General features: G+C 45.5%; 1 protein-coding gene across 1 annotated transcript in view; it reads right to left on the bottom strand.

Moving 5' to 3' along the window:
- Positions 1–47: 47 nt before the first annotated feature.
- Positions 48–25118, bottom strand: part of LOC6734616 — a 55678-nt gene continuing 30607 nt past the window's right edge. The window contains 10 exon segments of the mRNA XM_016168146.3: positions 48–5075; positions 5151–5345; positions 6146–6241; positions 6396–6529; positions 7201–7416; positions 12629–13024; positions 15120–15275; positions 15377–15501; positions 18121–18177; positions 18908–19059. Coding sequence (XP_016027765.3) covers positions 2574–5075; positions 5151–5345; positions 6146–6241; positions 6396–6529; positions 7201–7416; positions 12629–13024; positions 15120–15275; positions 15377–15501; positions 18121–18177; positions 18908–19059 — 4029 coding nt within the window. The 3' untranslated portion in view covers positions 48–2573.

Raw genomic sequence — 25118 nt, 5'->3', positions numbered from 1 at the left:
GAATAAATAAACCAACCCACACCAAAACACACAGAACACAGTTGTTGTTTTTTCACATCGAATTGAACATCTTTTTATTTGCAATTCAGGTAAATTAATGGGGACGCGTCGGAGAAGCGGGGATGGGATGAGGGGATTGTGTTGTTTTTCACATTCAAATTGCAGGTAGTAGTGCTAAATGAGTGGAGTTCTGTTTGCCTCTGTTATTTTAACTGATATATTACGTTGCACTGATATTATATTGTTCCATTTTCTAGTTACTGTTGTTTACATGCACGTGTGTATGTTATTCGCTAGCTACCTGCAGGTGCGCCAGGTGCATCGTCATGCTGGTCACCTAATCGTACATATGTGAAACAAAACTTACGCTAAAAACCAGAAGCTGTTTTGCGAAGTTGACCCCACGAAAGGCGAACCCATTGACGGGCTCTCGGGGACCTTTGACTTGCACAAATGTCGCGCTACGTTTGCAAGTTCAGTTTAGTTTAGTCGAAAATTCTACTAAGTTGTACCATACATATGCGGTGTGTATACCTAAATACTTAAGTGCCAATTTCAGCAGTTGAGATGACCGCCGGGAGCGGTTATCCTGTTTGAATTCAAGTTTTCGGCTTTGCTTACATACTCATAAGATTTGGGCGTTTTTCGTGTTCGTCGATTCCATTCATTTTACAATACAATACAATTCATCCTTAGTTCCTAGACGTGATCGTAAATACTCGATACATATGTATATCGTACACTTAATTGGGTGCAGTGTGTGAATATTTCATAGATTGGGTTTTGTGCAGAATTCCCCGTGTTCTCCTGTCTTCTCAATTCTTTTTTTTATTAAGTGTTGTGGTCTAAGCGGGGCTTGGAAAACACTTTCTTATAACTAACTCATAGGCCATAGGGTACACTTAGCAAATAGTTGTTGTATGTTGTTCGAGGAAATGTTAAATAGGTAAAAAACGATCTCTGATAAAATGTCATTTTCATAGTTTCTTCTTGTATTCAAAAGTCGTTAAAAATAAATTCAAATTCAAAATCTTCCTGCACAAGGAGTCTCGCGCTAAAAAGTTATCTCCATTTGGTTTGGTTTATGTTTTAATTAGCTTACGCACTACAAAATACTCGATAGTTAATCTACTCTCGATAGTTTCGATTAGCTTGTCTAGAGTCCTACAATAGTTATCATGTAAAATTGGACGCCAAAAAACAATTAACAAAAGTGACGCAAAGCCCTAAGCCTGAATCTTAGTGAAAATTCAATTGTAATTCTCAAGTTGTTTTTCTGGGATCTCTTTGTCGCTCGCTATGTTCTCGTGTATGTGTGTGTTCACTTGTGTGTGTTTTGGGGTTCAGCTCATTGTTTGGTTACTTCTCAATAAATAAGGCCAGTGGATACGCATACATCATAAAAGTACAATTCATGTTTATCATATTCAATGTTTCACATTTCGATACAAATCTAGTTAGTTTATAAAAAGCGCTTCTATCGAGTTCTCAACGCACACCTATCCGTACCGCACCTAATCATATATATAAATAGCATAGGCATGCCTTCGTATAATCGCTCCTAGTAGCCGCAACTTATGGGAAAAGCTCCTAGCCTTATCGAGCATAGCAATTTCAATAACTCCTCCCGTTTAGTTGATTCAAAGTTATTTGGTATAAAAAATAGAAAAAATTTGATGACAATAAAAACGGTTCGCCTTAGTTTTCATTTGCATCTCAAAATTATCGCAATATATTGAGGCCAAAATAAGTCTCGCTGACACTCACGAGTCTAGGTATGTATGTATGTATTCTCCCAAATCTTCAGTACTAATAAAATCCGTTTAGCTTTCTACAGAGAGTTAGGGTATACAATATGCGCATACTGAAATATGAAACGCGCGATATGAACAGCTTAATACTTAACTCTTCCGTCTTAGATCTAATCTTTGTTCTATTGAATACGCTCTTGATTGCTTAAAAGTTGCTCGAAAATTAGTGAATCTGTTGTTTAGTGGTTAATCGAACTGCAACGCGATTTCTATACCGATTCTAAGCGAATTAAAAGCACGTTGATTGTATACATATGTGTGTGTCTGTGTCCATTGTCTGGGTTGAGGACTGTGTGGGCTTATCCTAATCGATCCGCTGATCAAATCTTTACTAGTACTTGCACTTTGACCTCCATCTGACATGTGGCTGTTGGTAGATCTGTTGATGTTGTCTTTGTCTGTAGTGCTGTTGATTTCCAATGGTATGGCTGTAGTTGCTGTTGTTGTTCGAGTGGTTTCACGTTGCTGGAGTGTCAAGGATGCTTCGATGGAACACCTGACCAAAGCACCTGCTAAACCAAAAGCAAATTGTGCGGATGGACGACGACGACGACGAAGACGGCGAGTTGGTGGAGTGGAAGGTGGAGGGTGTCGGGTAGGATTCTGATTAGCTAGCCACCTCCTGATCCCTATGCTCCTCCGATGGATATCTGTTAACGTATGTTCTTCTTCCTCGGCTGGACCCAGTTTTTTGTGCGTTTGGGTTGCTGTTCGCTGCTCGCGAGTCTTTTTTTGGGAATAGTTGGATGGGTTGAAGCCCAACTAACAATAGTTGCCATTGCCATTGCCATTGCCATACCACGGAAAGGTCCAGCACCATCAGTGCGGAAGCATCAGAGGCCTTGCCGTGCTACTCAGTCTGTGGTGCGCCTTCTCGCCACCTCCACCTCCGCCGTAGTCCTCGTAGCTCAGCAGAGGCGAGATCTTTAGCCCAGTCTTCTCCGGAATGATCTTAAAGTGCGGCTGATCGGCGCTCACCAGCAGCGGTCTCTTCATCGAGGAGTGCATGTAGTCGTGGGCAGGATACGGATGCGTGGCTGCTCCCAGGGGCCTGTGGGTACTGGGCACATTCATCTTCTTGCACGGTTCCGGCTTGCTCTCGTAGTTCATCTGGCAGTTCTCCGGTGAGTACTTGTTGGGCTTGTAGATTGAAAATATGTTGTTGATCAGGCTGAGCGCCGAGTGACCGCCGGCGGATGGATGATGGATGCCAGCTGTCGGCTGCTGCGTCAGCACACTTCCCACAGTTGGATGGCTGTGCTCGGGATAGAAGTTGTTGTACTGGTACGAGGGCAGCGTGTCCACCGTGGGATACACCTTGTGGCCATAGCCCTGCGGTTGTCCGTAGGCCGGATGGTGGTGGAAGGCGGGGGCGGGCGCAACGGCGGGAGCAGTGTCAAAAAAAGGATAGCCGCCCGCATTGGTCGAGGACTCACTGGAGTCGAGCTGCGGTGGCGAGGGCATCCCCTCGAGCAGCGATTTCTTGATCATCAGCCGCTCATGCTCACGGTCATGCAGATCGATGGGCTGGCCATTGTTGTAGCATCGGACATTCACGTTCTTCACCTTGAGACTGCTATGCATGTTCCGCCGCATGTCCATGTTGATGGGACTGGGCGGCTTGTCCAGCTGCTCCCAGTATTTTTCCAGGTCAATATTGAAGTCCTCCAAATCGATCTCTGTGGTGTCCGAACAGGTATCCTCGTCATACAAAATTGTTGGCGGCTGCATCTCCAACAGTGACTTGCTGCGCGGAGGCCGATGATAGTTTCCCGCCGGATACCGTCTGCCAGGACTACGCGGAGCCGGAGCAGCGGCTAAATACCGCTCATCATCGTCCAGGAACTTATCCTGCAGCATGAGGCGCTCGCGCTCGGCGCGTATGAAGTGCTCCAGGTCGGTATCATAACGGCAGTGCATGTGCTCCTCCTCCTCTGCGGCGGGATGATGACCAGGACATAGGGGTCGTGATCTTGGTCGAGCAGGAAGTGGCGGTTGCTGCTGGCGCTGGCGGTGGCAACAACAATCCTCAGCCGCAGAGCAACAACAAATAGCCGTTGGAGCAGCGGGCGCTCTCTGCCTTCCAGTCCGCTCCTCGAATAGCCAATCCGCTGCACTTAGATTTCGATTGCTGCCCGCCCCGGTTGCCCTTGACCGCATCCTCGATCCTGGGTAGATGTCCTCCAACAGGCAGCGGGCGCTGGTGCACTGATCCCGGGCGCAACATCGATCCAGGCTGCTGCTGCATAGGGCATTCATGTTCCGCCTTAGAGCCTCCTTCTTCTCCCGTCGCGTATTCGAGACGGGAGGCAGCTCATAGTCGATGATATCAAACGGCATGGTCTTAGTGGTGGCACTGAAGGAGTATGACTTGGGAACACCTGCTCGATTCTTCAGGATGGAGGTGGTTGGTGGGGGAGCACCGCTTGAACTACCACTCCCGCTGGCCACACCGCCGCCAGCTTCAAAAACATTGCCCTCGAAGCACCAACTCTGTGATTTGGGATACTGGAACTCTTTGCAGCTCTTGGAACGATGCAGGCCATAGCCGGGGGATCCTTCACCCTCAACACGACGCTCTTCCGTACCCCCACTCTTCTCGTCCAGCTCGTGGATGTCCCTCAGTGTGCGGAAAGGTCCGTATTTCAAGCAATCAGGCACGTAGTCCTCGTCCATGTCATCGGAGCGGTTCGAGTAGATGTTATCCGTATACCAGGTGGAATCTAGTTGTTTGGGTCGTGGCTTAGCTTGAAGTAACTTGTCCCGCTTAGACTGGCGATAGCTCTCGAAACAAATGCCCTTCATCTTCTCCAGCTTCTGCTCCCGGATGCGCTCCCAGTTCTCCCAGTTTTTATCGTTCTTGTTCCGTCTCCCAGACAGGATGAGCACCTCGCGGTCCTTGTCCCAATCGGCGCTGCCCTCATCGCCGTAGTCGATGTTTAGCCGCTTCGTCTCGATGTCGGATTCCCTTGGAATTTGGTGATGGGTGGTGGTGTTGAAGGCGGTTGTGGGTGGTGCAGGTGCAACACTACTAGCAGCTACGTTGTGGTTTTCGGACACTACGATTCTAATCCTACGCTTGGTCTTGTCCGCGGTTCGCGACGACGACGTCTGCATGGACGACTTGTGCGGTCTGTCCCGCTCGTCGGAGGGCGGCTCGTCCTCTTCTGGCTGTCACACCTCCTGCAGATACTTTATGGGGCAGTAGCCCTGCCCGTGCTCGGCGGCTCGGATCATCACCATGCCGTTTACTTCGTCGCCGGTCTTGTTTGGTAAATGGATGTCATGTGAACAAAGTTAAGGGAGGACGAGATGATGGGTTAGGGTTGTGGGTCTTACCTGTATGACAATCTGGTCCCTTAAAAGGGTGAGATTCTCGCCACGTTCACTGTCCGACACCTGGAGATTGTGGGTCACCTGCAGTGGCTTCTCGTTGGCATTCAGACGCACACAGTACTTGGATGGGAAGTATCCAACGCGTCCCAGCACTTTTCCCTTCCACCAGTCCGGATCAGAATTGTCAATGACAGTCACCTAGTTTTCAGAAGTAAGAGTTTTCAAAAGTTTAATCCAGTATACTCTTCTAGAAGCTAATTGATTAGATGTAATTATGTTAGCTGGTGCTCGCTATGACATATTCATAAATATTTCGTATTTGGAGATACAGAGGATATACAGCATCCTTTCCCGAAGTACATTACTATTAAAAGATGGTAATTAAAAAAGTTTGTGCTAAGTCTCGGTAAGCTATAAATGTATTTGCGAAATATCATATTTTTGCGTTTTAAGTGCGGCTATGAAAATCTCATATCGATCCGCGCAGTAAATTCCCAGCGGCCTGGGAATGGAGCTCAAAGTTTGACTCTATCCTGCTCGAATGGAAAACCAGCTCGCGAACAAGGACGCCGTCCAAACAAAAGCTAATCTGTAAATATTGAACACTTTGCCGGCGGCGGGCAGGCAGGCACTCGCAATCAGGGAATGTACACAAAAAGTCGGTAACTATTATTATTTCTTCTTATTCACTGTTTGTTTCGCCATGTTTACGCAGTGGAAAACGAGCTTCCTCCATATGCTCGATTGTATGACAAATAAACAAGTTTTTCGCTGGCATTGTTCGCTATTCGTTTTCATATTGAATAAAGAGCGCTGGACAAACACACACTAGTACGCATATATGTTTCTGATTTAGTTAACCATTTTCCCTGGCAGCCATTGTGCAAACTAAGTACACCGCTTAGCGGATTAAACAAAGCGCCTTGTTTATTATTCATAAGCCCATTCATTTATAAAGTGGGTGTTTGGAGTAGATAGTCCCCGTATGATAAGCTCACCTTGTAGCCAGCCTTCAGATCCAGTTCATCGGCATGTCGCGCCTTGAAGTTGTAGATGATGACATACAGATTCGTGGGCAACAGACGATGGGTTTTCTTGAAATAGGTGAAGCGTGTGTTGGGATTGGGTTAATACCATGGCTAGGCTAATGTGCAATCAATCAAACGAGCGGATCAGGCGAAATGAACTCAAGAACAAAGGGTTTGCTAGTAGGAGGAGTGGAGTGGGGTCTACCTGGGGATGTCTTACGGGTGAGAGGCACGGCGAGGTGCTGGCCGAGGACTGCGACTTCTCCATCTCGTCCGGCAGATCGACGCTGCCACCACGCATTCCACGGGTGGCATACAGTAGCTTGCGGCCCGGATGCGAGGGGCTCGATGGTGCTGTAATGGTTTTGGATGCGTTAGTCCCTGCTCCAGGACAGGCTCAATGGATACGGTTTGGTTTGGTTTGGTTAATCGAATGCAAGTGGATGAACGAAAAATCAGAAGAATATCCATGGAAAAAGAAGATATAGATATTGTACAGATAAATTATACACATATACGTTTAACAAGGTAGATCGATGGGAGTTTGGGACTTGAAAGAGATTGAAGATGTGTGTCGGCAGATGAAGTTACTTAGTCTACGGTTAGCATGTATCTAAAAGCTGCAATTAACTACTAGATAAAAGGTGAACGAAATCGAACTACTCAATAAATGTTTACTTTACTCGACTCGTACTCTGGCAACGTATTTACATAGTTAGTTAAGTAAGTATAGTTGTAAGTATAGTTAAGCAGTTAAGATGGGTAGTAGTTGTGGGTGTCATACATACATACTAGTTTCGGAAATTAGACTTATTGGAACTGAGACCCGTCAGAGGTGCCTGCTGTGGATGGGTAAGTTGTGGTGGTGCTGGACTAGTTGGATTGGTAAGTGGTGCAGCGTACGTCGTCGTCCGGAATCAGGTTCGTTATCGGTATCGGTTTGGGGACCGGGAACCAGGAACCGGGGATCGGCCGAACCGGGACCGGCAAACCGGACCGGAATCGTTTACTGGGTTGCTACTTACAGTGCAGACGGCTGTTGTTCGACGGCGGAGTGCTGTGCTCCAGGTGGCCTCCGGACCCACCGTGGTAGTAACCGGAGCCGGCTGATGTCGAGGCGCCTGTGCCCGGCAGTTGGGTTCTACGCCTGAACTGGCCGTGCAGCTCCGACGATTCTGGTGAGTCCAGGCTCAGGGATTTCATGCGTAAGTTCAACTTTTGGCGGCGCGGTGAGTGCGGTGCTGTTGTTGTTGTAGTTGTTTATTTGGATTTTTGATTTTGATTTTTTGTTTTGGTACATGGTCATATTGGTTGTCGTGTGTCGGACGATACACAGTTGGCAAAAAAAATGGCAATAAGATGTGGAATAAAAATTTGTTGATTTTAATTTCGTTTGTTAAGCATTTGGTAACACCATATTGGAAACTAGGCGTCTACAGATCTAAACAAAAACCCAAAATAACTTAGAAATGAAACTGAAAAGACGTTGAACACTTAGTGGCCTTTGGCAAGGACATCGACAGAACGTTTTATAGCTTAATCAATGCAATTCAGAATTTTTGTTTCGTATTTAGATTGTAAGTTTGCAACAGAGCAACATTCGACACGTTCAGGAAGAGACAGCGAGTGTTTTTGGCATGTTTCAGTGTATTATTAATTCTAGTCATCCCGTTTCAGTTGCCACAAAATCAAAAGCCAACGTAAGAATACTGCTGGTTGTGTGAGTGTGTGTATCGTGTTGGCCAATTCGGATTTTGACTATACAAAACATAGATATATATATATATAGAAAATCATAGAAAACTCGTTTCCATCGCCCTGTGCCAGATGAGCGTGACTGTGTTTATCCTCGGAGTGAAGGAAAGCCAAATATCGTTTTGCTTTTTATTCGTGTTATTATAGTCATTCGTTTGTGGTTGACGTGTGGGCTTGGTGCGGTATTTACAACATTCGTACAACATTTAGAATATAATTGTGGTGTAATCAGAAAAGACTTAATACTTTAATCGTAATATACATTTAACATTGCTCTCTGGCTCACGCACATTCGCAGGACCGAAATTAACTAAGATACACGATAGATAGCTATAGGTATAGGTAGGGGGTAAATTAAACTATGTGTGGAGTATTTTATAATAATTACTGTGCTGCAATTAGAACATCAATTGGGCTAGGTGTTTAGGGTATAATGAAATCAAGAACTTAAACCATAAATCGCTCTAGAACTGTATTAAATTAGATTGTTAAGTGTTCCGCCACCCTCATCTTCATCCTCCTTCCCATCATTATCCTTATTCATCTGTGTTCTCAGCGCACTCGTCGATTGCCCTTGGACTCATCCGGATTGGATTCCGTGCTCTTGAGGAGCATCAGTGGTTCGCCAAAGGGTCGCGTTGTTTCGGACTTCGGATTCGCTGACGCTGTATCAAGTATATACCATATGTATTGCTTGTAGATTGAGTCCTGGTTATTCGTTAGTTGATGGTGGGGTTAGTAGCTTTTCGATCGATTAACTGCCTCGCTGGCGGAGGCAAACGCTCTCTGACTGAATCGCCGAGAAATGTGAATTAAAACTAATTAAGTTAAATGAAGACAAGAAGCCCGAAAGAAAATATTAAACATTAAGACAGCGTTCATGCATAAAGCAAAGCAAAACAAGCCGGAGGACGCCCAAAAGAAGACCGGCAGAGGAGCGGAGCAGGACCATAACCAGCATCCCTGGCCCAAGTAATAGAGCAGAAACGTAATCCTCGCAAAATAAGTGCAGAGTGCCCCGCTAGAACTTGTGCCACAAGGAAGTCGGGACCGGCAACTACGAGATGGCAGGCATGCAAGGATGGGGCCGGGCATCCAGGATGGGGATGGTGGGGATCCGGGGAAGGCCAAACGAAAGGCAGACCCAAAACGGAAAGTAAAATAAGGAGCGCAAAAAGATTGTGTGTCATAACAATTTTTAGCATAATTATGTTCGGCTTGGGACCAACCTCGGCCCCCAGCCATCCGCCCCAACTGCCTCATCCCCCCGTCCAGCCCTTACCCCATCCCCCATCCCCCTATCCGCCCTTCGACAAGAAGTCAGCTCTGGCCTAAGACAAAAAAGTTGGCATCGCGTCGCTTTCTCTGTGCGAGTGGCATTAAAAATGCAGCAAACATTAAGCACAAATGAACTCGCGCCTCGGCGAAAAAGTTTGTGGCCCGTCTGCAACATTTGTATGCAGCGGCTTCCAGCTTCCAGCTGCCCGTCCACCCAACCCCACTTCCAAGTTGTGCGGCTGAATTTTTGCACAAAAGTTGACAATGGCTTGTAATTTACACGGCAACTGTAGTCCTGCACTGGAGCTGCGGCATAAACAGTGGCAGTGTGCAAAGTCCCGGAAACGGGCATACAGTGAAAATAAAATCAAGTAACAACGAGCGCTAATGTTTAAATGTTTTGTTCTTCAATAAGTTAATGGCCAAGCGCGAGACTCGGACTGAAAACTGAAATTTAAGTACGAAGGAAATTTGACTTCGGGCTATTTAAAAGCAAATCAGCTTGGAACTTACTAAAATAAAGTTAGGAACTTTTAATTTATGTTGTAAACTTTAACTTAATATCTCTTATTCACCCATTATTTTTATGATATGCGGCATTACACTTAAAAAAGTTAGAGATATTTGTCAGCAGATATATAAATCAATTTTAGCTTTTATATCTTTAAGATGCCTTTGAAAAGAGTTACTGGTGTGGTTCTGTTAGAGAACCAAACATTTCAAGACCTTTAATGCCTTTGTAAAAGTGTACGAGGATAAAAATCCCATCACCATGGAGTAAGTTTCCTTCCATTCGACTCCAGCCGAGCTGAAGGCTGATGGAGCTGCTTTCAGCGCGAAAGGAACTCGGCCATGTATACAAATGATGGCGTTGCAATTGCTTTTGGTGCTGTTGCAACGGAAATGAGCCATTTGCCTGAAGTGTAAACTGGGTTAAGACTAATTGGCATTTAATCCGACCATTGTTTTAATGGGCGGAGCTGAGCTTGCCACTTGGAATAACTAAAACGCATCCATGCCATCTTGTCTCTATATCCTTTGGCAGTGGCCAACAAACACGCACTTGTACACATACATACATATGAACGACGAACAGACAGACAGATACAACTTCTGTGGCCCACTACACGGGAAATAAATTGAAAAAGATACACAGAACACGGTAACACAATCTAAACATCGATGTCGAGTGGGAATCAAATGCAGTACTGTTCCAACGAGAACTCATGGCTATGATGGGGTCTATAATGCTATTATAGGCATCCCCGAAATATGATGTTGATGGTGTGGTGGCTGTTGTTGTTGTTGTGGTGGTGCTGCTAGTGCTGGCTGGGAGATGGAACGATTTCTGCATCGGCATGACAGTGTCATTGTGGAGCGGTCTGTTGTGATTGTTGCTGTCCCCACTGCCTCGCATGTGCTCCAATGTGTCGTAATTACTTTCTGGCAATGAGATCGACCGGTGCTGCGAGGATCGCTGCTGCCTCAATCGTCCGAACACGGACAATGGCCGGATTCCGGCGAACAGACGCCGCCGGAGTCCTGGATCGGTGGTCGAGTAGTTGATGCTGCTGCCACTGGTGCTGCTCCCGCATTGTTGTGGCTGTTGTTGCTGCTGCAGCTGCTGTTGCTGGTGTGCCGGCGAGGTTCCTGCCGAGATGGAGGAGGATGTGGCAGGTACCTGTTGCATGTACGCCACCTGCTGGGTGTTGCCCGTGTAGTAGTTGATGCCGATGCCATTGCTGATGTACGCCGAGCTGGACATGTTCGATACGGGGGCAAAGAACTGGCCGTATCGCGGTTCTTGGTGTGTTTGTTTGATGTGGTTGGTTGGTTGGTTGGGTTATTGGTTGGTAAATTTGAGTTTGGCAAGCGAACGAAAAATTGGCAAAAAAGATATGAACACGAAAGAATATATAGATATATATGTGTTTTTATTTTAAGCGTAGTAAATCAGTATGTTTATCATATATGTGAGTTCTGTGTTCGCAATCTGGAATCTGACATTTGAAATTCGAATGGAACTTAACTTACAACTAATCAGGGTCAGGCCAAGATAGATGCCACAAGGACTCGTGCAACAGCAACAGCAACCGCCACAGGCATTCTGCAATCAATCAGTACGCTGATGTATTCGCACACTGCTAATTGGAATAATGCAGCTACAGACCGCAGGGAATGTTGCAGCTACAGCTGCCTTGCTGCAAATTGCCCATTCCATGTTGCAGATGGCTGGTTGCAGGTTGCCGGATGCAGGTTGCTAGTTGCTAGTTGCCAGTGTGCAGCGCCAAGAGCTGTGGCGCTAATTATGTGCGCACTTGCCAAGATTTAGGGCACTTTGCGGCCAAAGGGGAGCGGTCTGAATTGTGGCCCTAAGTAGGCGACAAAAAGGCAATGTCATGTTGCCATGTGATTGCTTTGGGGGCCACCAGACGAATGGAGACGAGACGAGGAGACGAGACGAGACGAAATGAAACAAGTAGACCATGTATTTTAATTGAAGCTCATTCGCGTAGACAAACACACTTGCCCCTCCATTCACACACTGCTGGTTTGTTGATTGTGTGCTGGCTGAGCTCGATTCAGCATGTATTTGTATATTTGCGTAGAGAAGGCTAGGGAAATCAGGATGTTTAAAGGAAAACAAAGTGTTTGGCATACACAAATTAATTACGTTCAACTAAATATGATACGTAGATGCTACATGTGTTTGCGTAAGCTATAATTGATGTTGGCTAAGCTACAAAACACTATATTTCGGCAACTGCTTCAGTCAATAGCGATTCAAATTCAAATTCAAATTTCAACTCTAGAATAAATTATATACAAAATGCATATATATAGATATATATGTGAGTTATTAGCTATTAGGTATTTGTGTGTGGCGTGTTTGTGTTTAAAAGCTGGCCAAAAAATCCAGCAACTTCATAGCGAAGCAATGGGGCGTATGAGCAATTATTTGGTTAGCGCAATGTGAGTGAAATTGAAATTGTTTTGCCAAATCTAAATATGCTCGCAAAGGGAATGCAATTGTGTGTGACTAATGTGGATAGTTATGAACTACTACTATCTGCTCTACGATTCGGGTGCAGAAAATGAGAGAACGGTAGCCCGATACTACATATATGGACTGGTGACATTTGGTTTTTGGACAATACGATGGCATTCTTTTACTTTTGGTATGCAGTTTGATGATGTTTAAGCTGAGGCACTGAGACGGGATCCGGGACTCGAGACATACAAAAAGTAGAGGAGAGGTGGGTAACCGAAACCGAAACCAAAACCGAAACTACAACCAAGGATTCTCAAAATAATTGCGAAAATGTTAAATGAGCGAAAGAATGCAGAGATAGAGAGATAGAGATTTTAGGTAGAGAATAACACAAACTACTTCGTCGGCAACTTGGCGACTTGTCGGACCTGAGCTACTAGATATATCTTGGCTGGGCACCGGCAGTCCGCCGCGCTGCTGCTGCAGCTCCTGTTGCTGCAGCTGTACGCCCAGAATGGGCATGGCCACCGGCGGCGGACGTACACCTCGTCCCGCCCGTACCGCCGCCGCCTGCGCCACCGATGCCAGACTGCGCTGCTGCTGCTGATGTTGCTGTTGTAGCTGTAGCTGTTGCTGCTGCTGCTGCTGTTGTTGCTGCTGCTGCTGCTGCTCCTGCAGGGCCAGCTCCGAGACACTGACAATCGGTATATCCGGCGGCGGAGCTCTGCCCAGCTCGCGCTCCGAGAGAACCGGAACCGGAAGCGCCGATCCTCCCGCGACGCTGCCATCCATTTGCTTGGCCTGGACGGATTTGTCGGCGCCTGCTGCAAGATGCCCGGATTTGAGTTCGCCGGCTTGTTTCAGCACGCGGTAAATTTGATCGATTTCGGTTATTTCTTGATTTGATTTTGCAATTATTATTATTTTTTTTTTTTTGTGCCGAAGTAGGAGAGTTGACATTGACAAGTTGGTACGGTTGATGAAGGGCCAGTTTTTTTGGTTTTTCGGATTGGTTCGATTCGATATCGTTTTCAAATTGTCGGATTGGGATGATGTTGATGTTGTTGATGCATTGTTGAAGTGCATTAGTACAAATTGCAAGTGGTTTCAGGGGCGATTCGATAATTGGGGATGAGCTTGATGTGGGGATCGGTTACTCTTTTGAATTCATATAGAGTGTGTGAGAGAGATAGGTGGGTATGTATTACATATAATAACGATCAGCTAGGCTTGATGTTACTTTACTCTAGGCCGCTTGGTGGGCATGTCCTTGATGAGCCAGATGTCTAGGATGTGGCACCCAAAACCGATCCAAACTCAAGTAGCCAACAACACGTATGCGGTATGAGAAGTGAGGCAATTTCTAGTGAACTGTTTGATATTTACTGAATACTGATTACTGATTACTGAGTATTGCGGCTATAACATGCTCCACTACTTGAACTGATTTCGTTGAGTGGTCCCCCAGCTCTTATATTTTGTTTAGCAGGGTCCGCGATTTGCCGGATACCTTGTGTCCCTTGTGGTCTCAGCATATCAGTATGTGTGTATGGTGTGTGGTGTGAGCTGTGTGTGCTGAGTGGGTGTGTGTGTTCGATATACTTTGAGCTGGTTGTCATTCGCTGAATATCTCGCTAATTAGGTGGGTCAAAAGCGCAACAGTCAAACACAAAGTACGAACAAAATCATAAGGTCAAGCGCATTTCAATCGAGTATCTGGCGCATACTATACGAGTATTAATATATTGATATTGATGTTGGATGTACGTATATGGCACATACTAAATCGAATAATACTGTTTATTTGGATACCTAGCTGCGCAATGCGATGCATGAAGGGCGTCTTTTGACGGAACTTCGCATTTGGCACATTCAACTGATTTGCGCTCGGATTGGTAATCGTATTCGTATTCGTATTCATATTCAGATTGGGACTCGGATCATCCGCCTGATCTGCTGCAGCTGCAACAAGCGACTCCTGTGGCGAGGCTAGTTGTGTTTCGCATAGTTTCGTTTTGGTGTGGTTTTTGTTTTGTTTTGGGGGGAAGGGAAGAGGATTTCATATTGATTTAATCACATTAACGTCTAGAGTCGGCAAATTTGGAATTTGTGTGCTTGATAGATAAACTACGTGAATGGCAGCGTCGCACCCGCAAGGTATGCAACAGATTCTAGTTTCCTCAACACAATTGTTTACAGTTCATTGGGCAGGAAATCATCATCATCATCGTCGTCGTCAGTCGACGTCTATGAAGCTCAAAGGACATTTTACAATGCGTTTGGGTATGTTGCTGTGCATGTGAGAGGGTGTGTTGGCCGAACGGGTGTGGGTAACCGAAGGAGCCAGGGAAATTGCTAAAGTTCTTGCTCGCTGAGGTCTGGAGAATTGCGACACAAATCACAAGTGCCACAATCTGTCTGCCCCACGAGTGCCATAAATCCATTGTGAAATCAACTGATACACCAGGCACTCCCACTCGGCATTCTCTTTTGGCCAGCTCGAATCAATAAGTGTTTTTGCCATGCGACAAACAAAATGTTGCTGATTCGGTCTGGCCCAAAAGGATAAAGATAAGTGGAGTGGAGTGGAGCAAAGTGGAGAACGAATCGCATTCGCTCGGACTCCCATATTCAAGGTGGAATCCTGGAGCAGGACATGCTAATGCCACGATGCATACACAGTTCGGGCAGGGCCAGTCGAACAAATTGTTGGGGAATTTCGCTTGCCAGCACATCGCATTTCCCATGCAAGTCGTTAGCCGGCCTCAAGCGGTTTGTTAGTATGTAAGGTATGTGGGTTTAGCCTGTTTCGTTTTTGCTTCTAGCTTCTGTGTATTTCTGTGCTCTTGTACTTCTGTTTCGTGTATCTTTTGTTTTCTGGGGTCATGGCTGTGATGCTGGTGCGTGCCAGATACTCACTTTCTTCCTCGATATCAACGCGATTCTCCAGCTCCGAGGTGCTCTTCTGTCGCCGCAGCAGCTTCTGCTTTGGCTGGCAGCGCGGCAGATTGGGGGCGCAATCTCCATGGGCGTTCAGCTTGCAGATGCGGCAGCGCAATCCCTGGCGTGTGTGCCCTGCAAGCGAATAGGGTTAGGAATGTTTGCTAACAAGGAGCGGGAGCAGTTGCCTTCCAGCCAGTGAACCAAATATCCTAACTACTTTTCCGCATACCCACCTCTCAGAATCTGGGAGCAAACGTCGCAGGCCGTTATCTTCTTGTAGGTGTACTCCTGCAGGTGGTGGCTGCCATCCAGATTGGGACGCAGCGGCTCGGAGGCTGTGCTGGAGGCTCCATTGCGCCTGTGAGGGAGATGCAACCGAAGGGCGTTAGTGGGTGTACCCGTTAATGGAGTCGCAAATGTTGCACTTTCCCCAGGAGCCAACACGAAGCGCAGTTGGCCAAAAGCGGCCAAATGGCTAAACATATGTTCATAAATCGCATGAACATACATTGCATTTGAAGGCTGCTCTTATGCTATTTTATGTTTCTGTATATCTATACGCTATGTGCACAGTGACAACAGCAAACAATGGCGAATGAACAATGGTGTGTGGACAATGGACAACGGACACCGGACGGCGGACAAAGGACAATGCACATTAATCAGTCCGATGGTGCGTATGTGTGAGAATGTTTGGACAAGAAACACATTAAAAAGTATTGTGTTTAAAATAAACGCACACATTCACAGGCTTTGTGCGGTACTCAACCTAATTGGATTCACAGGAAATTGGTCGATTAATCACTGCCCCGAGTATTTTACAATCTCGTGATCACGTGCTTTGGCCCGATCTCTCAATCCTTGGTGCTTATGCAAATTATTGTGTTATTTATACTGTGCATACACATCGAATTCATTTCAGCAAATTCGTTTCATATTTATACAGCGCCAAAGAGAGAGATACAGATACAGCCAATTTGCAAGGACTTCCCGCCGCTCCGCCCCGTTTTGCCCCTCTGGCACTTTTGTTTTATTTACCAGGGAAATACCCGAATGGCGGAGTGGAGGGCCGGCAGGAGCAGAAGGACTCACAATGGGGCAATTGCTGAGCACTGGGCAGAATTCAGGCTCAGAGGCCTAGGACTCGACGTTGATTGTTTGTAAGTGGCTTATGCACACAGATGAACACACAGACGGCTGGCAAATAAATTGTGCTGAGCACATTGCCACAATATTTATAAAGTTGTTTGTTGCAAATGCGTAAAGTATACAAAAACGTCAGATTTCGAAGGCGAATGGGCTGGTGGCGGTGGAAAGTGCAACTTTGTGCGAATTGGCAGCTACAAATGAACACTGACACGATGACATTGAATATATTCGTAAATTCTTAAGCTAAATATTGATCTAACTAACTGATAGACTTAGCCAACAAATAATACCCGAGGTTAGATTATCTCGGCCATGTACAATTTACAGGTATGTACAAACAGTAATATACAGGCTTATACTGGGATAATTACGATTAATTGGTAGACTTAAGGGTATCTATGGTTGGAGTTTAATTGGGGCTAATTTTAATTGATTATACTGTTTATTTGGAGATGTTGGTGTGGTTTGATTCGGGGTGCAGCTATGGCAAAATGCTAAAACAAAACGGAAATACGTTGGTCATAAAAGGGGCAGCATGAGTAATGGTTTAATTATAATAATTTCCATAACATATTCATTAGTTGGTTTGTATGCAACTTAAAACATTCATTTGCCGGCCAAATAAATGCGCTCAAATACAAAATTAAGTACCGAAGGCAAGCCATAAAAAGCAGGACCATGCCGTAATGAGTAACTGGCTCGCTTTTTGCAGGGGGGCAGGCAAAAGTGGGGCGGTTGTGGCTTAGTTTCGGGCTTTCAGTAATTTCAGGCGAAACTTTTGCAATATAACATAGCCCAACTTTTAACTGCGATTTTCTTGTCACGTTTGCAAATGTATATATAAATATATATACGAGTGATGCTTATGCTGGGTATTTATACCCAGTGAATGCCCGCCCAGTGAGTGGCGAACATTTCGAAATGAAGTTTGAAGAGATAGAGCCCACTTAAGCACCCCTTTGCCCATTCACTAAGCCGAGAAGATTTTCCGATTTATCATCATATTGGCAGGCCAAGCTGCACGGCACGGAACTAAGTATTGTTGCCACTGGATGTTGCAACGTTTGCAGTTTCAGCTTGCAGCTTGCAGTTCCCAGTTCACAGTTTGTAGGTTGCAGATTCAATGGTCTGCGTGTCCATGTAGGTGGAATGAAATGGCTGCAGAATTTATAGTTTTGCAATTTTTCGCATATTTTTCAATGCTCGGCTCGAATGGCGTCGAGTGGAATTTACTGGGCGCAGCCGGAAACTTGGCCGGAACATATGGAACAGAAAAGCCAGACAGACGGACACAGCGACACATTTATCCGTAGTTATCGAATGGGGCAAAAACTTTTGTTACCAGACTTGGACCAAATCCAGATCCTGCATTGTCTTTGCGCCAGTTAAACTAGCAGCTATGGATTTCGATTGTGCCCCTGCAACATGCAGCCATTTAATTGCCGCCCCACCACTTGATTGATGACACTTTCACTGGGCGCAGGTGGCATTTACGACGCCCGAAGACAAATTAAATGTGTGTTCGTTATATGTGTGTTAAATTGAAATTTAAATTAGTCAAATTATATATACTGTGTCATGTGCAGCAGTTGATGCGTTATTTGAAACCAATTAGCCGGCATCCAAGCGGGGTTTATTTTCTCAGCTAATTCTACATTTGCGTGCAACATTACAGCAACCTTTGGGATTTTGGTTCGGTTATACGTAGGCATTTAGCACATATGGATGTCTGTACAGGGTATGTGGTTACACTATGGGACTATAGCTAGATGCTAGATGCTGGGTGGATGCGGTTTTTCGTGGTGGTTCTTTGGTGAATTTCGGTTACCTCAAAGTCAATACGGTTGATACGGCGTGGTACATTTGATTTTGTCGGGGTGGTTGGCTGATAGTTCGCGAATATACGAGTATATCGAAACATTTGTTTTTTTTTTTGGTTGGGCAAAGCATTGTATTGAATGCATTTAGTGTTCGAATGGAGATGGTATATACGTAAATTTATATAGAGAAGAAGTGGAGAGATCATTATTATGGCAGATATAACTTAGCTTAGCTTAAACTAGAGTGAAGTGCCCGGCTTATGCACCTGAATGGAATTATCTTGTAAATTGCGAGTGCAATTTGCTGCATTGCATTGCATAATCCGGATTGTGCAAATATTAGGAATTCTTTCCGTATACTATATGTATTTTATTGCGAATGGGAATGGAGGTTCTTTGGTTAGTTGGGTGGCTGGGCGGATGGTCGGATGGGCGGGTGCTCTACCCTTGGATGCCTGAATAATTTTTCGCGTTTTCCGCAAGCTTTTAGTCATATTAATGTGCGGGCGGGCCCGTTCCCGATTTATCCGCCCTTTACTGCAATTCTGCAATTCGCCGCACTATTTCATTTTGTATCTGGAGGGGCTTCTTGTCCCCCCGCCCATGCCACAGATACTAGATACTCTCTGGCGCGGTTTGTATTCGACTTAATGGGCCTTGCTCTATGCCCGATAGTTGTGTAACAGCGGGAAAATGGGTGGAAAGTGGGTGGGTGGTTAGAAAAGACCGGGTGCTGGAGTCGAATGGAGTGGAGTGGAGTGGGTTGGGATGGGGTGGTAAAAGCGCCGTACTCACCTATCTGCTTGTTGTGCTGAACCAGAACCAGCAGGCTTTAGGCTCTTAAATGCTTTCAGCCACTTCGTTTTCATCGATGGCGCTGTGGCAGCGGAGAATTTGCGTTCGTTTCGCGGCGACGTCGGCTCAACTTTGCTCACGAACAGATCCTTCTGCAAAATACGAAAAGAGAAAGGGGGGAGAAAGTGCATTAGCCAAAATGCAATTTCCACTTAAACGTCTCACGTTGCCGTTTAATTACAGGCCATTAACACTCGCAACTCGTTGCATTCCGTTTGCAACTTTGTCTGCAGTTATTTGCCAACATTTTGATTTCAGTTTTGTCCACATGCACACATATTACATGCACGGAGAAAATAGATATTGTATCTCAATAGTGAGAGTCTTACATATACAAGAAATTAATAGGGCAAATACCAAGCAAATGTGTATTGAAAATTGTAACCCTGTAACTAGTAAATTTACTTAAGAATCTTAGGTAGCTTTCAGATTTGATTTCAGTGTACGTTGGCAGACCCTCGTTATGTCGTAATAGAGCCATGATTACGGGCCTAGTATTTAGGCAAAGGAATGCCCAAATATTTAACTGATACCATGATGGGCAACGCATTTGTGTCTGCTGCCAGGCGTTGAATAAAGCCATTTTAATTAATAATCAACACTTTGCCGAATGCCACAAAATGTAATTACACCCAGGACAAACGCACACAGGCTTCAATGCCCAAATGCTCGCACTTGCACACAGTCACACACATGCACTCACACATCCTGTAACAATAATTAAAACCACGTGTGACATGAGGTCACAGTTTAGTAAGCCTAGTGGTCCTTGCCATCCTTGTTGTTATCGTGCGTGGCTGGCAGTTCAGTTCGGTTGCCATCTGTCATGAGCGTTGCATAATTAGATGAGCTTTGCAATGCATTTAATTTGCTTTTTTACCGCACAAAGTGAGTGGGGCATTATGAACAGGTAGTTCTGAGTGGAAAAATCAGAAAACTGTTCATCATGACACCAGACTATGTAATATTCATTGTTATGTCAGTTTTTCGCTCACTTCCCTTTAAATGTAAGCTTTTGTTGGCAGAGCTATTCATAAAACCAATGCCGAATTACAATAAGCATTTATTAAAAATTATCATATTACCTGTGGTCATTCAGTAATTAATTATTTAAAGTTATTACCAATATGTGGCCAATGACCATGATGAATAATTTAAGGTTTTAGCCAATGGGTAATAATGAAATTTCAAATTTGAACACAGGCTAGCTTTAATTTACACGAAAATATTGACTATTTTTGCTTCTGCCTCTTAATTTTCTGACGTCAGTCAATCCCATTAAATTCTGGGTGCTCGTCATATCTCGAATTCATTTTCGCTTCTCGCCCCGAATTTTCGAGAGACAGAAGAGAAGCGCGATTTTATGATGTCAGAACGTCAAAACAAGTTAAAAATCATTGCACTCAATGCAATTGCGGTATTTATAATGCAGCAGAACGCGTTCGATGCAGTTCGCTTTGCTTCCAGCGATTTTCGGTTTCTGATTTCGGCAGGTTTTCCAGCTTGTTTTTTTTCCCCCACCCCTTTTTTTTGCGATGTTATTTTTAGCACTTTGACAGCCCGACAGAAGTTGGGGCGAGGTCGCTCATACGAAAGGTGGGCGGTTGTGGGTGGTTGGGTGGCTGGGCGACTAGCTGACAGGCAGGATATTAAGGCTGCCATATGGCGCAGCGCGATATCAAAATCAATGTATTGGCGCGTCTGACAACAAAGGATGAAATTCACTGGAATGCCATTTAGTGATTGCGAAGAATTCGCCGCTACAAATTAATTCACTCGCAGCGATTGCAATTAAAAATTAATTTTTTCACACAGCACAAAGCGCTCATATTTAATGAGTAATTAATTTTTACGCAATTGCTCGGCGCCGTGCCGGAAATGGAATTGAAAACAACATCAGCATCAAAACCCAGACTAAATGCGACTAAATGCCGCACCATGGCCAAGATAAGCGGCCATTCTTGAGCAGAGAAGTGCGTGCGCTTTTCGGTGGCCTTTGACTTTCGGTGTCTGTTGCAGCCGGACGACCGACAACCACCAGCACATTTAAATGTCGGGAGCCGGATGGCCAGGATGCGACGCCTGAGTGGCGACGCCAAGCAGCCACCAGGGCAAGTCTGGCCATAATGGACATGTGCCTGTCATGTTGCCTTTGTCATTGTCGTCGCCATTTGAAGGCGGGTCCACTGGCCATAAATTTATGCATGCAGTGCATAAAATTCAAATTAAAGGAGCTGCAACAGCAGCAGCGGCATCAGCATCAGCATCAGCACATCCTGCCAGCGACAAGTACACGTTTTGACACTTTACAACAGGCCAAGTCCCATCCAAAAAGGGGACGTCAAAGCCCGCAGCCAGCTGCTAAATGGACAGGGGCGTAGATGGGGGCGTGGCCGTGGGGGATGTGGGTCCTTTTACCCTTCCTGCCCTGTGCAGTGCAATCAGCAGCAGCTGCTGCTCCCGCTGCACTGGCACTGACTGAAATCAAATGTTGCCTTCGCCAGGACTAAAAAGGCTTAAAGTGCTCCACAAGCCAAAACCCACACCACCCGTTCTCAGTTTGACATAAATTGCGACCTAATTGATTTCACTTGGCTTTTTAAGCTACTTTCCAAAGTGAAACAACAAGTACAAGTTGGCAGCTTAGAGACCGCTGTGTGTGTGTGTGAGTTTGGTTCATTTCTCTTCGCTGATTTTTTTCCGGCCCCTTTAATTATCTGCTATCTGACGTCTCGGAGGAGAAAACCCAAAACGAAATTTATGGCTGTCACAATTTTTAATTATGTTGCCCATTGCTAGATTGAAACCACAAAGGTATCGTAAATTGCCAGCTCGAGCGCAAGCTGGCCAATGGAAATTTCCTCATTAAGGCCGCAACAAAGCGCGCTGGCCAACAAAAGGAGCCGCATCCTTTGTGATTCCATGCCTGATCTGCTTAACCACAGTACGCCGATATGCCAGATACGCCCCCATCCTCCCTGTAATAAGCATTTCAATTGGTCCACGATGGCCCATTCGAGCACTGGCAATATGAAAGCATATTTTATTGCCACTTTGATGAGCTGCCCTGCTGCTTTTGCGCGGCGGGGGGTTCGTTGGGATAAAAGGAAAAAAACCCAGCGTACATTCAGTTTTAACCTATATTTTTCTAGCCCGCTGCTGCCTTTGTAATCTAGAGTAAGTGTAAATGTGTGCAGGACACTGTGGGATGTTGGCGGTGGGTGGTGCTGCATCTGCCTCCCACTTCATGGCATTTTCCCAGCTCCAACTAATTGCCGTAGAGTAGAGTCTGGCTAAGGAGTCCAAGAGCTTTGCAAACATGGCTAAGACAATTTAGCCTACAAGGAGTGCGGCTATATATACCTGTATACATTCAGATATGTTGCTATATATAGCGTCAAGAATAGGAGGGGGGAGCGGAATGGACAAACACAACATTTCCGTAAATTACACGCATTTGTCAAAACGAAACAATGCGCAAAGTGTTTATTTGTTTTAGTGAGTGCTTCTGAGCGCAAAAATGACTCTACACAAAAACAGGACGCCCGGGGGGTGGTGCGAGGGGGTTGTAAAACTGTTGCAACTTCTAATGGGTTTGCTTGTTGCTGCTCTTGCTGTGTCATTGTGTATGTGTGAGTGGGTCCATGTGTATCTGTGTGATCAGTGCAGCGCGCAATGTGGAACAGCGATTATGCAACCACATCACTCTCACAATGCATCATCGATCCAATTCAGGATGCAGCACATACGAGCACACACTCAAACAAACACGGTCCCCTTGGCGTATGCGTAATGCAAACGAACACTTTTCAATTTTCATTAACTGCGACAGCAAATTGCTTGTGTCATCTGCAACTGCAACTGACACTTACAGCAGCCAAAAACAGTTGAGCGACGCAAGGATACCCGGCACTTTCAAAGCAGCTGAGAAATTTGCTGCAAACTTTAAGGGAAATAAGACTTAGCTTCTTAATATTACGTAGCTTTTAAAGTTGGACAACTAAAAGGTATATATTTGATGATGATACTGCAAACATAGTACTATATATTTAAGAGGACTATCCTGGCACTAGTTGTTTTTATCTGCTTTGACTACCAAATTCATAAAGCAAACTATATATACCCAAAATCCTTCCAGCTGCAGGATGTAAAAAGGGAGACACAAATTCTGAGGCGCCACAGTTTGTGTTTGACAATCAACAACAGCCGAACCGAAACCATAACAAATGCCACTGCGATTGAGGGAGCAGAGATCGAATGCCGACGGATGACAGATACAAGTCAAACCTGTCCGGCTTCGGTTGGATTTGCTCTGGCCTGGTTAACCGCAACTCGTGCCATTCGTGCCGGAGTTTCCCAGCACTTAATAAATGTGTAAAGGCGCATTTGTGCCTCCGGACGGATGTGAAATTTATTGGCCGCAATTAAAATTGCAGGCAGAATGCTGTTTGCTTTGGCCACACGCTGTGCAACTCGAGCTGGGCCGTCCGATAAGTTTAATCGGCTCAGGCTGAAACTCGTTTTCGGAATTTGGAGGCCACACTTCGAAGACCTTAACCATTTGCCAGCCAGGTGCCAGGTTTTGTTCACATTTTCAGCTGGGTAGTGCGTGGGCCACGCCCCATTTTGTTTTATGGCCACCTCCCTAAGCTGCTCTTACCAAAATAAAGGAGAAGCAAAGGACTTTCATTAAGCCGAGGTGGGTGAGCAAAATCCCCAAGGGCGTCGGTTAAGCTGCGTGAAATGTCCTCTGATTCTTCCTGTAATGACACTTGCATCCTCACATCTTTTCCATCTCCGAATGTAATTTGCATCTCTGTCCCACTCGCTTCGCATTTTACTTTTTACTTTTATTGCTGAAAACAAAACGGAAAACGAGGGAAATTCCCATTGAGCTTGCCCACCTGTGCTGGGGCTTTTCCTTTCTGCTCGTGCGCTTGCTCCCTCACCTACGTGACTGCCATCAATTTTCAGTGGCACTGCCGCATCATTTTGCATACAAACAGGTGAATGGCAGTGGGCTTGGGTCCGGTCGTCCTTGTCCCCTTAACTCGATTTTGAAATGGTTTAAAAGGCGCTATGTGCGACGACTGCTGATCACACACCTCAAAGTGCTGGTTGCTGCCGAATGCGAGTGCTGAGTTTCGCTTTTCATGTACTTTTATTATTATTGCAAGTGTTAGGGCGGAAAATGGCATGTGGGCGGTGCCTCAATGTCGGATATTTTCTGTGACTGCGAATCTGACTGACTTCCGCAGCTGTTGCAGCACAAATTGATTTTCAATAGCTGAGTGGTTTTTGATTCAATAAAATGACATACTCGGTTTACTCCCGAAGCCCCCAGAAGTTCCGGATACGTGCTCGTACCGTTCGTCCTTTGCGTCCTGTTCGTCCTGTCAGAGCCTGACTGCTTTGCGGTTGAGAAAAGTTTTCGGTTTCCTGAGCACAGCTTAATTCACTCCGATGTAATTAAGATTGCTTTAATTCAATTTGCATGCGGAATGTGCAAAATGAATCACCACTCTGACCTTGCCAATCTATCGAATCTGTTTTTATTGGCCTGCTGATAAATGGCCAGGACGTGTCAGCCTAAAAGCGATTTATCAACGGCCCTCTTCTAATTTCTGAGTTTATTTTCGTGCCATTCCGGCTGCCTATCAATCAATATGCAAAAAGGAAAACAAGAGCAGCCTGGCAAATGGGGAATGCGGGTACACTCTTTTCCAAGGCGCCTTTCGAGTGGGCGCAAGTCAAGTCAAGTGAGTCAGTCAAGCGGGGCTTACAGAAGTTTACTGAGGCTGCTCAACTAGGCGCATGAATTTCTAATTAAAACGCCGGCAAGCCTAGGACCTAGGACCACGTACTCCCCGTAGACCCACACTCGTAAATACTCATTTGAGGCTGAATCACACCGACGCCACACATGTATGCATATGCATACTCGTACATGTATGCAAATGTGTGCGGGTATATAATGTACGTATCACGTATACGCAGTGAGGGCCCACATTGGCTGCTATCTACTTAATTACTTGGTGGGGCGAGCGGGTGAATTATATGCATAATTTAAAGTGCATGCTTTTCCCAAGGCCCCGCAGAGTCCATTCCCCCCTCCTCAACGCTCCACCAGCCACCGCTTCACACCTCCTCA

Source organism: Drosophila simulans, chromosome 2R (assembly GCF_016746395.2).
Source record: "Drosophila simulans strain w501 chromosome 2R, Prin_Dsim_3.1, whole genome shotgun sequence".
NCBI lineage: Eukaryota > Metazoa > Arthropoda > Insecta > Diptera > Drosophilidae > Drosophila > Drosophila simulans.
Note: the sequence above shows the minus strand (reverse complement) of the source record. Positions and strands in the feature narration are given on the sequence as shown.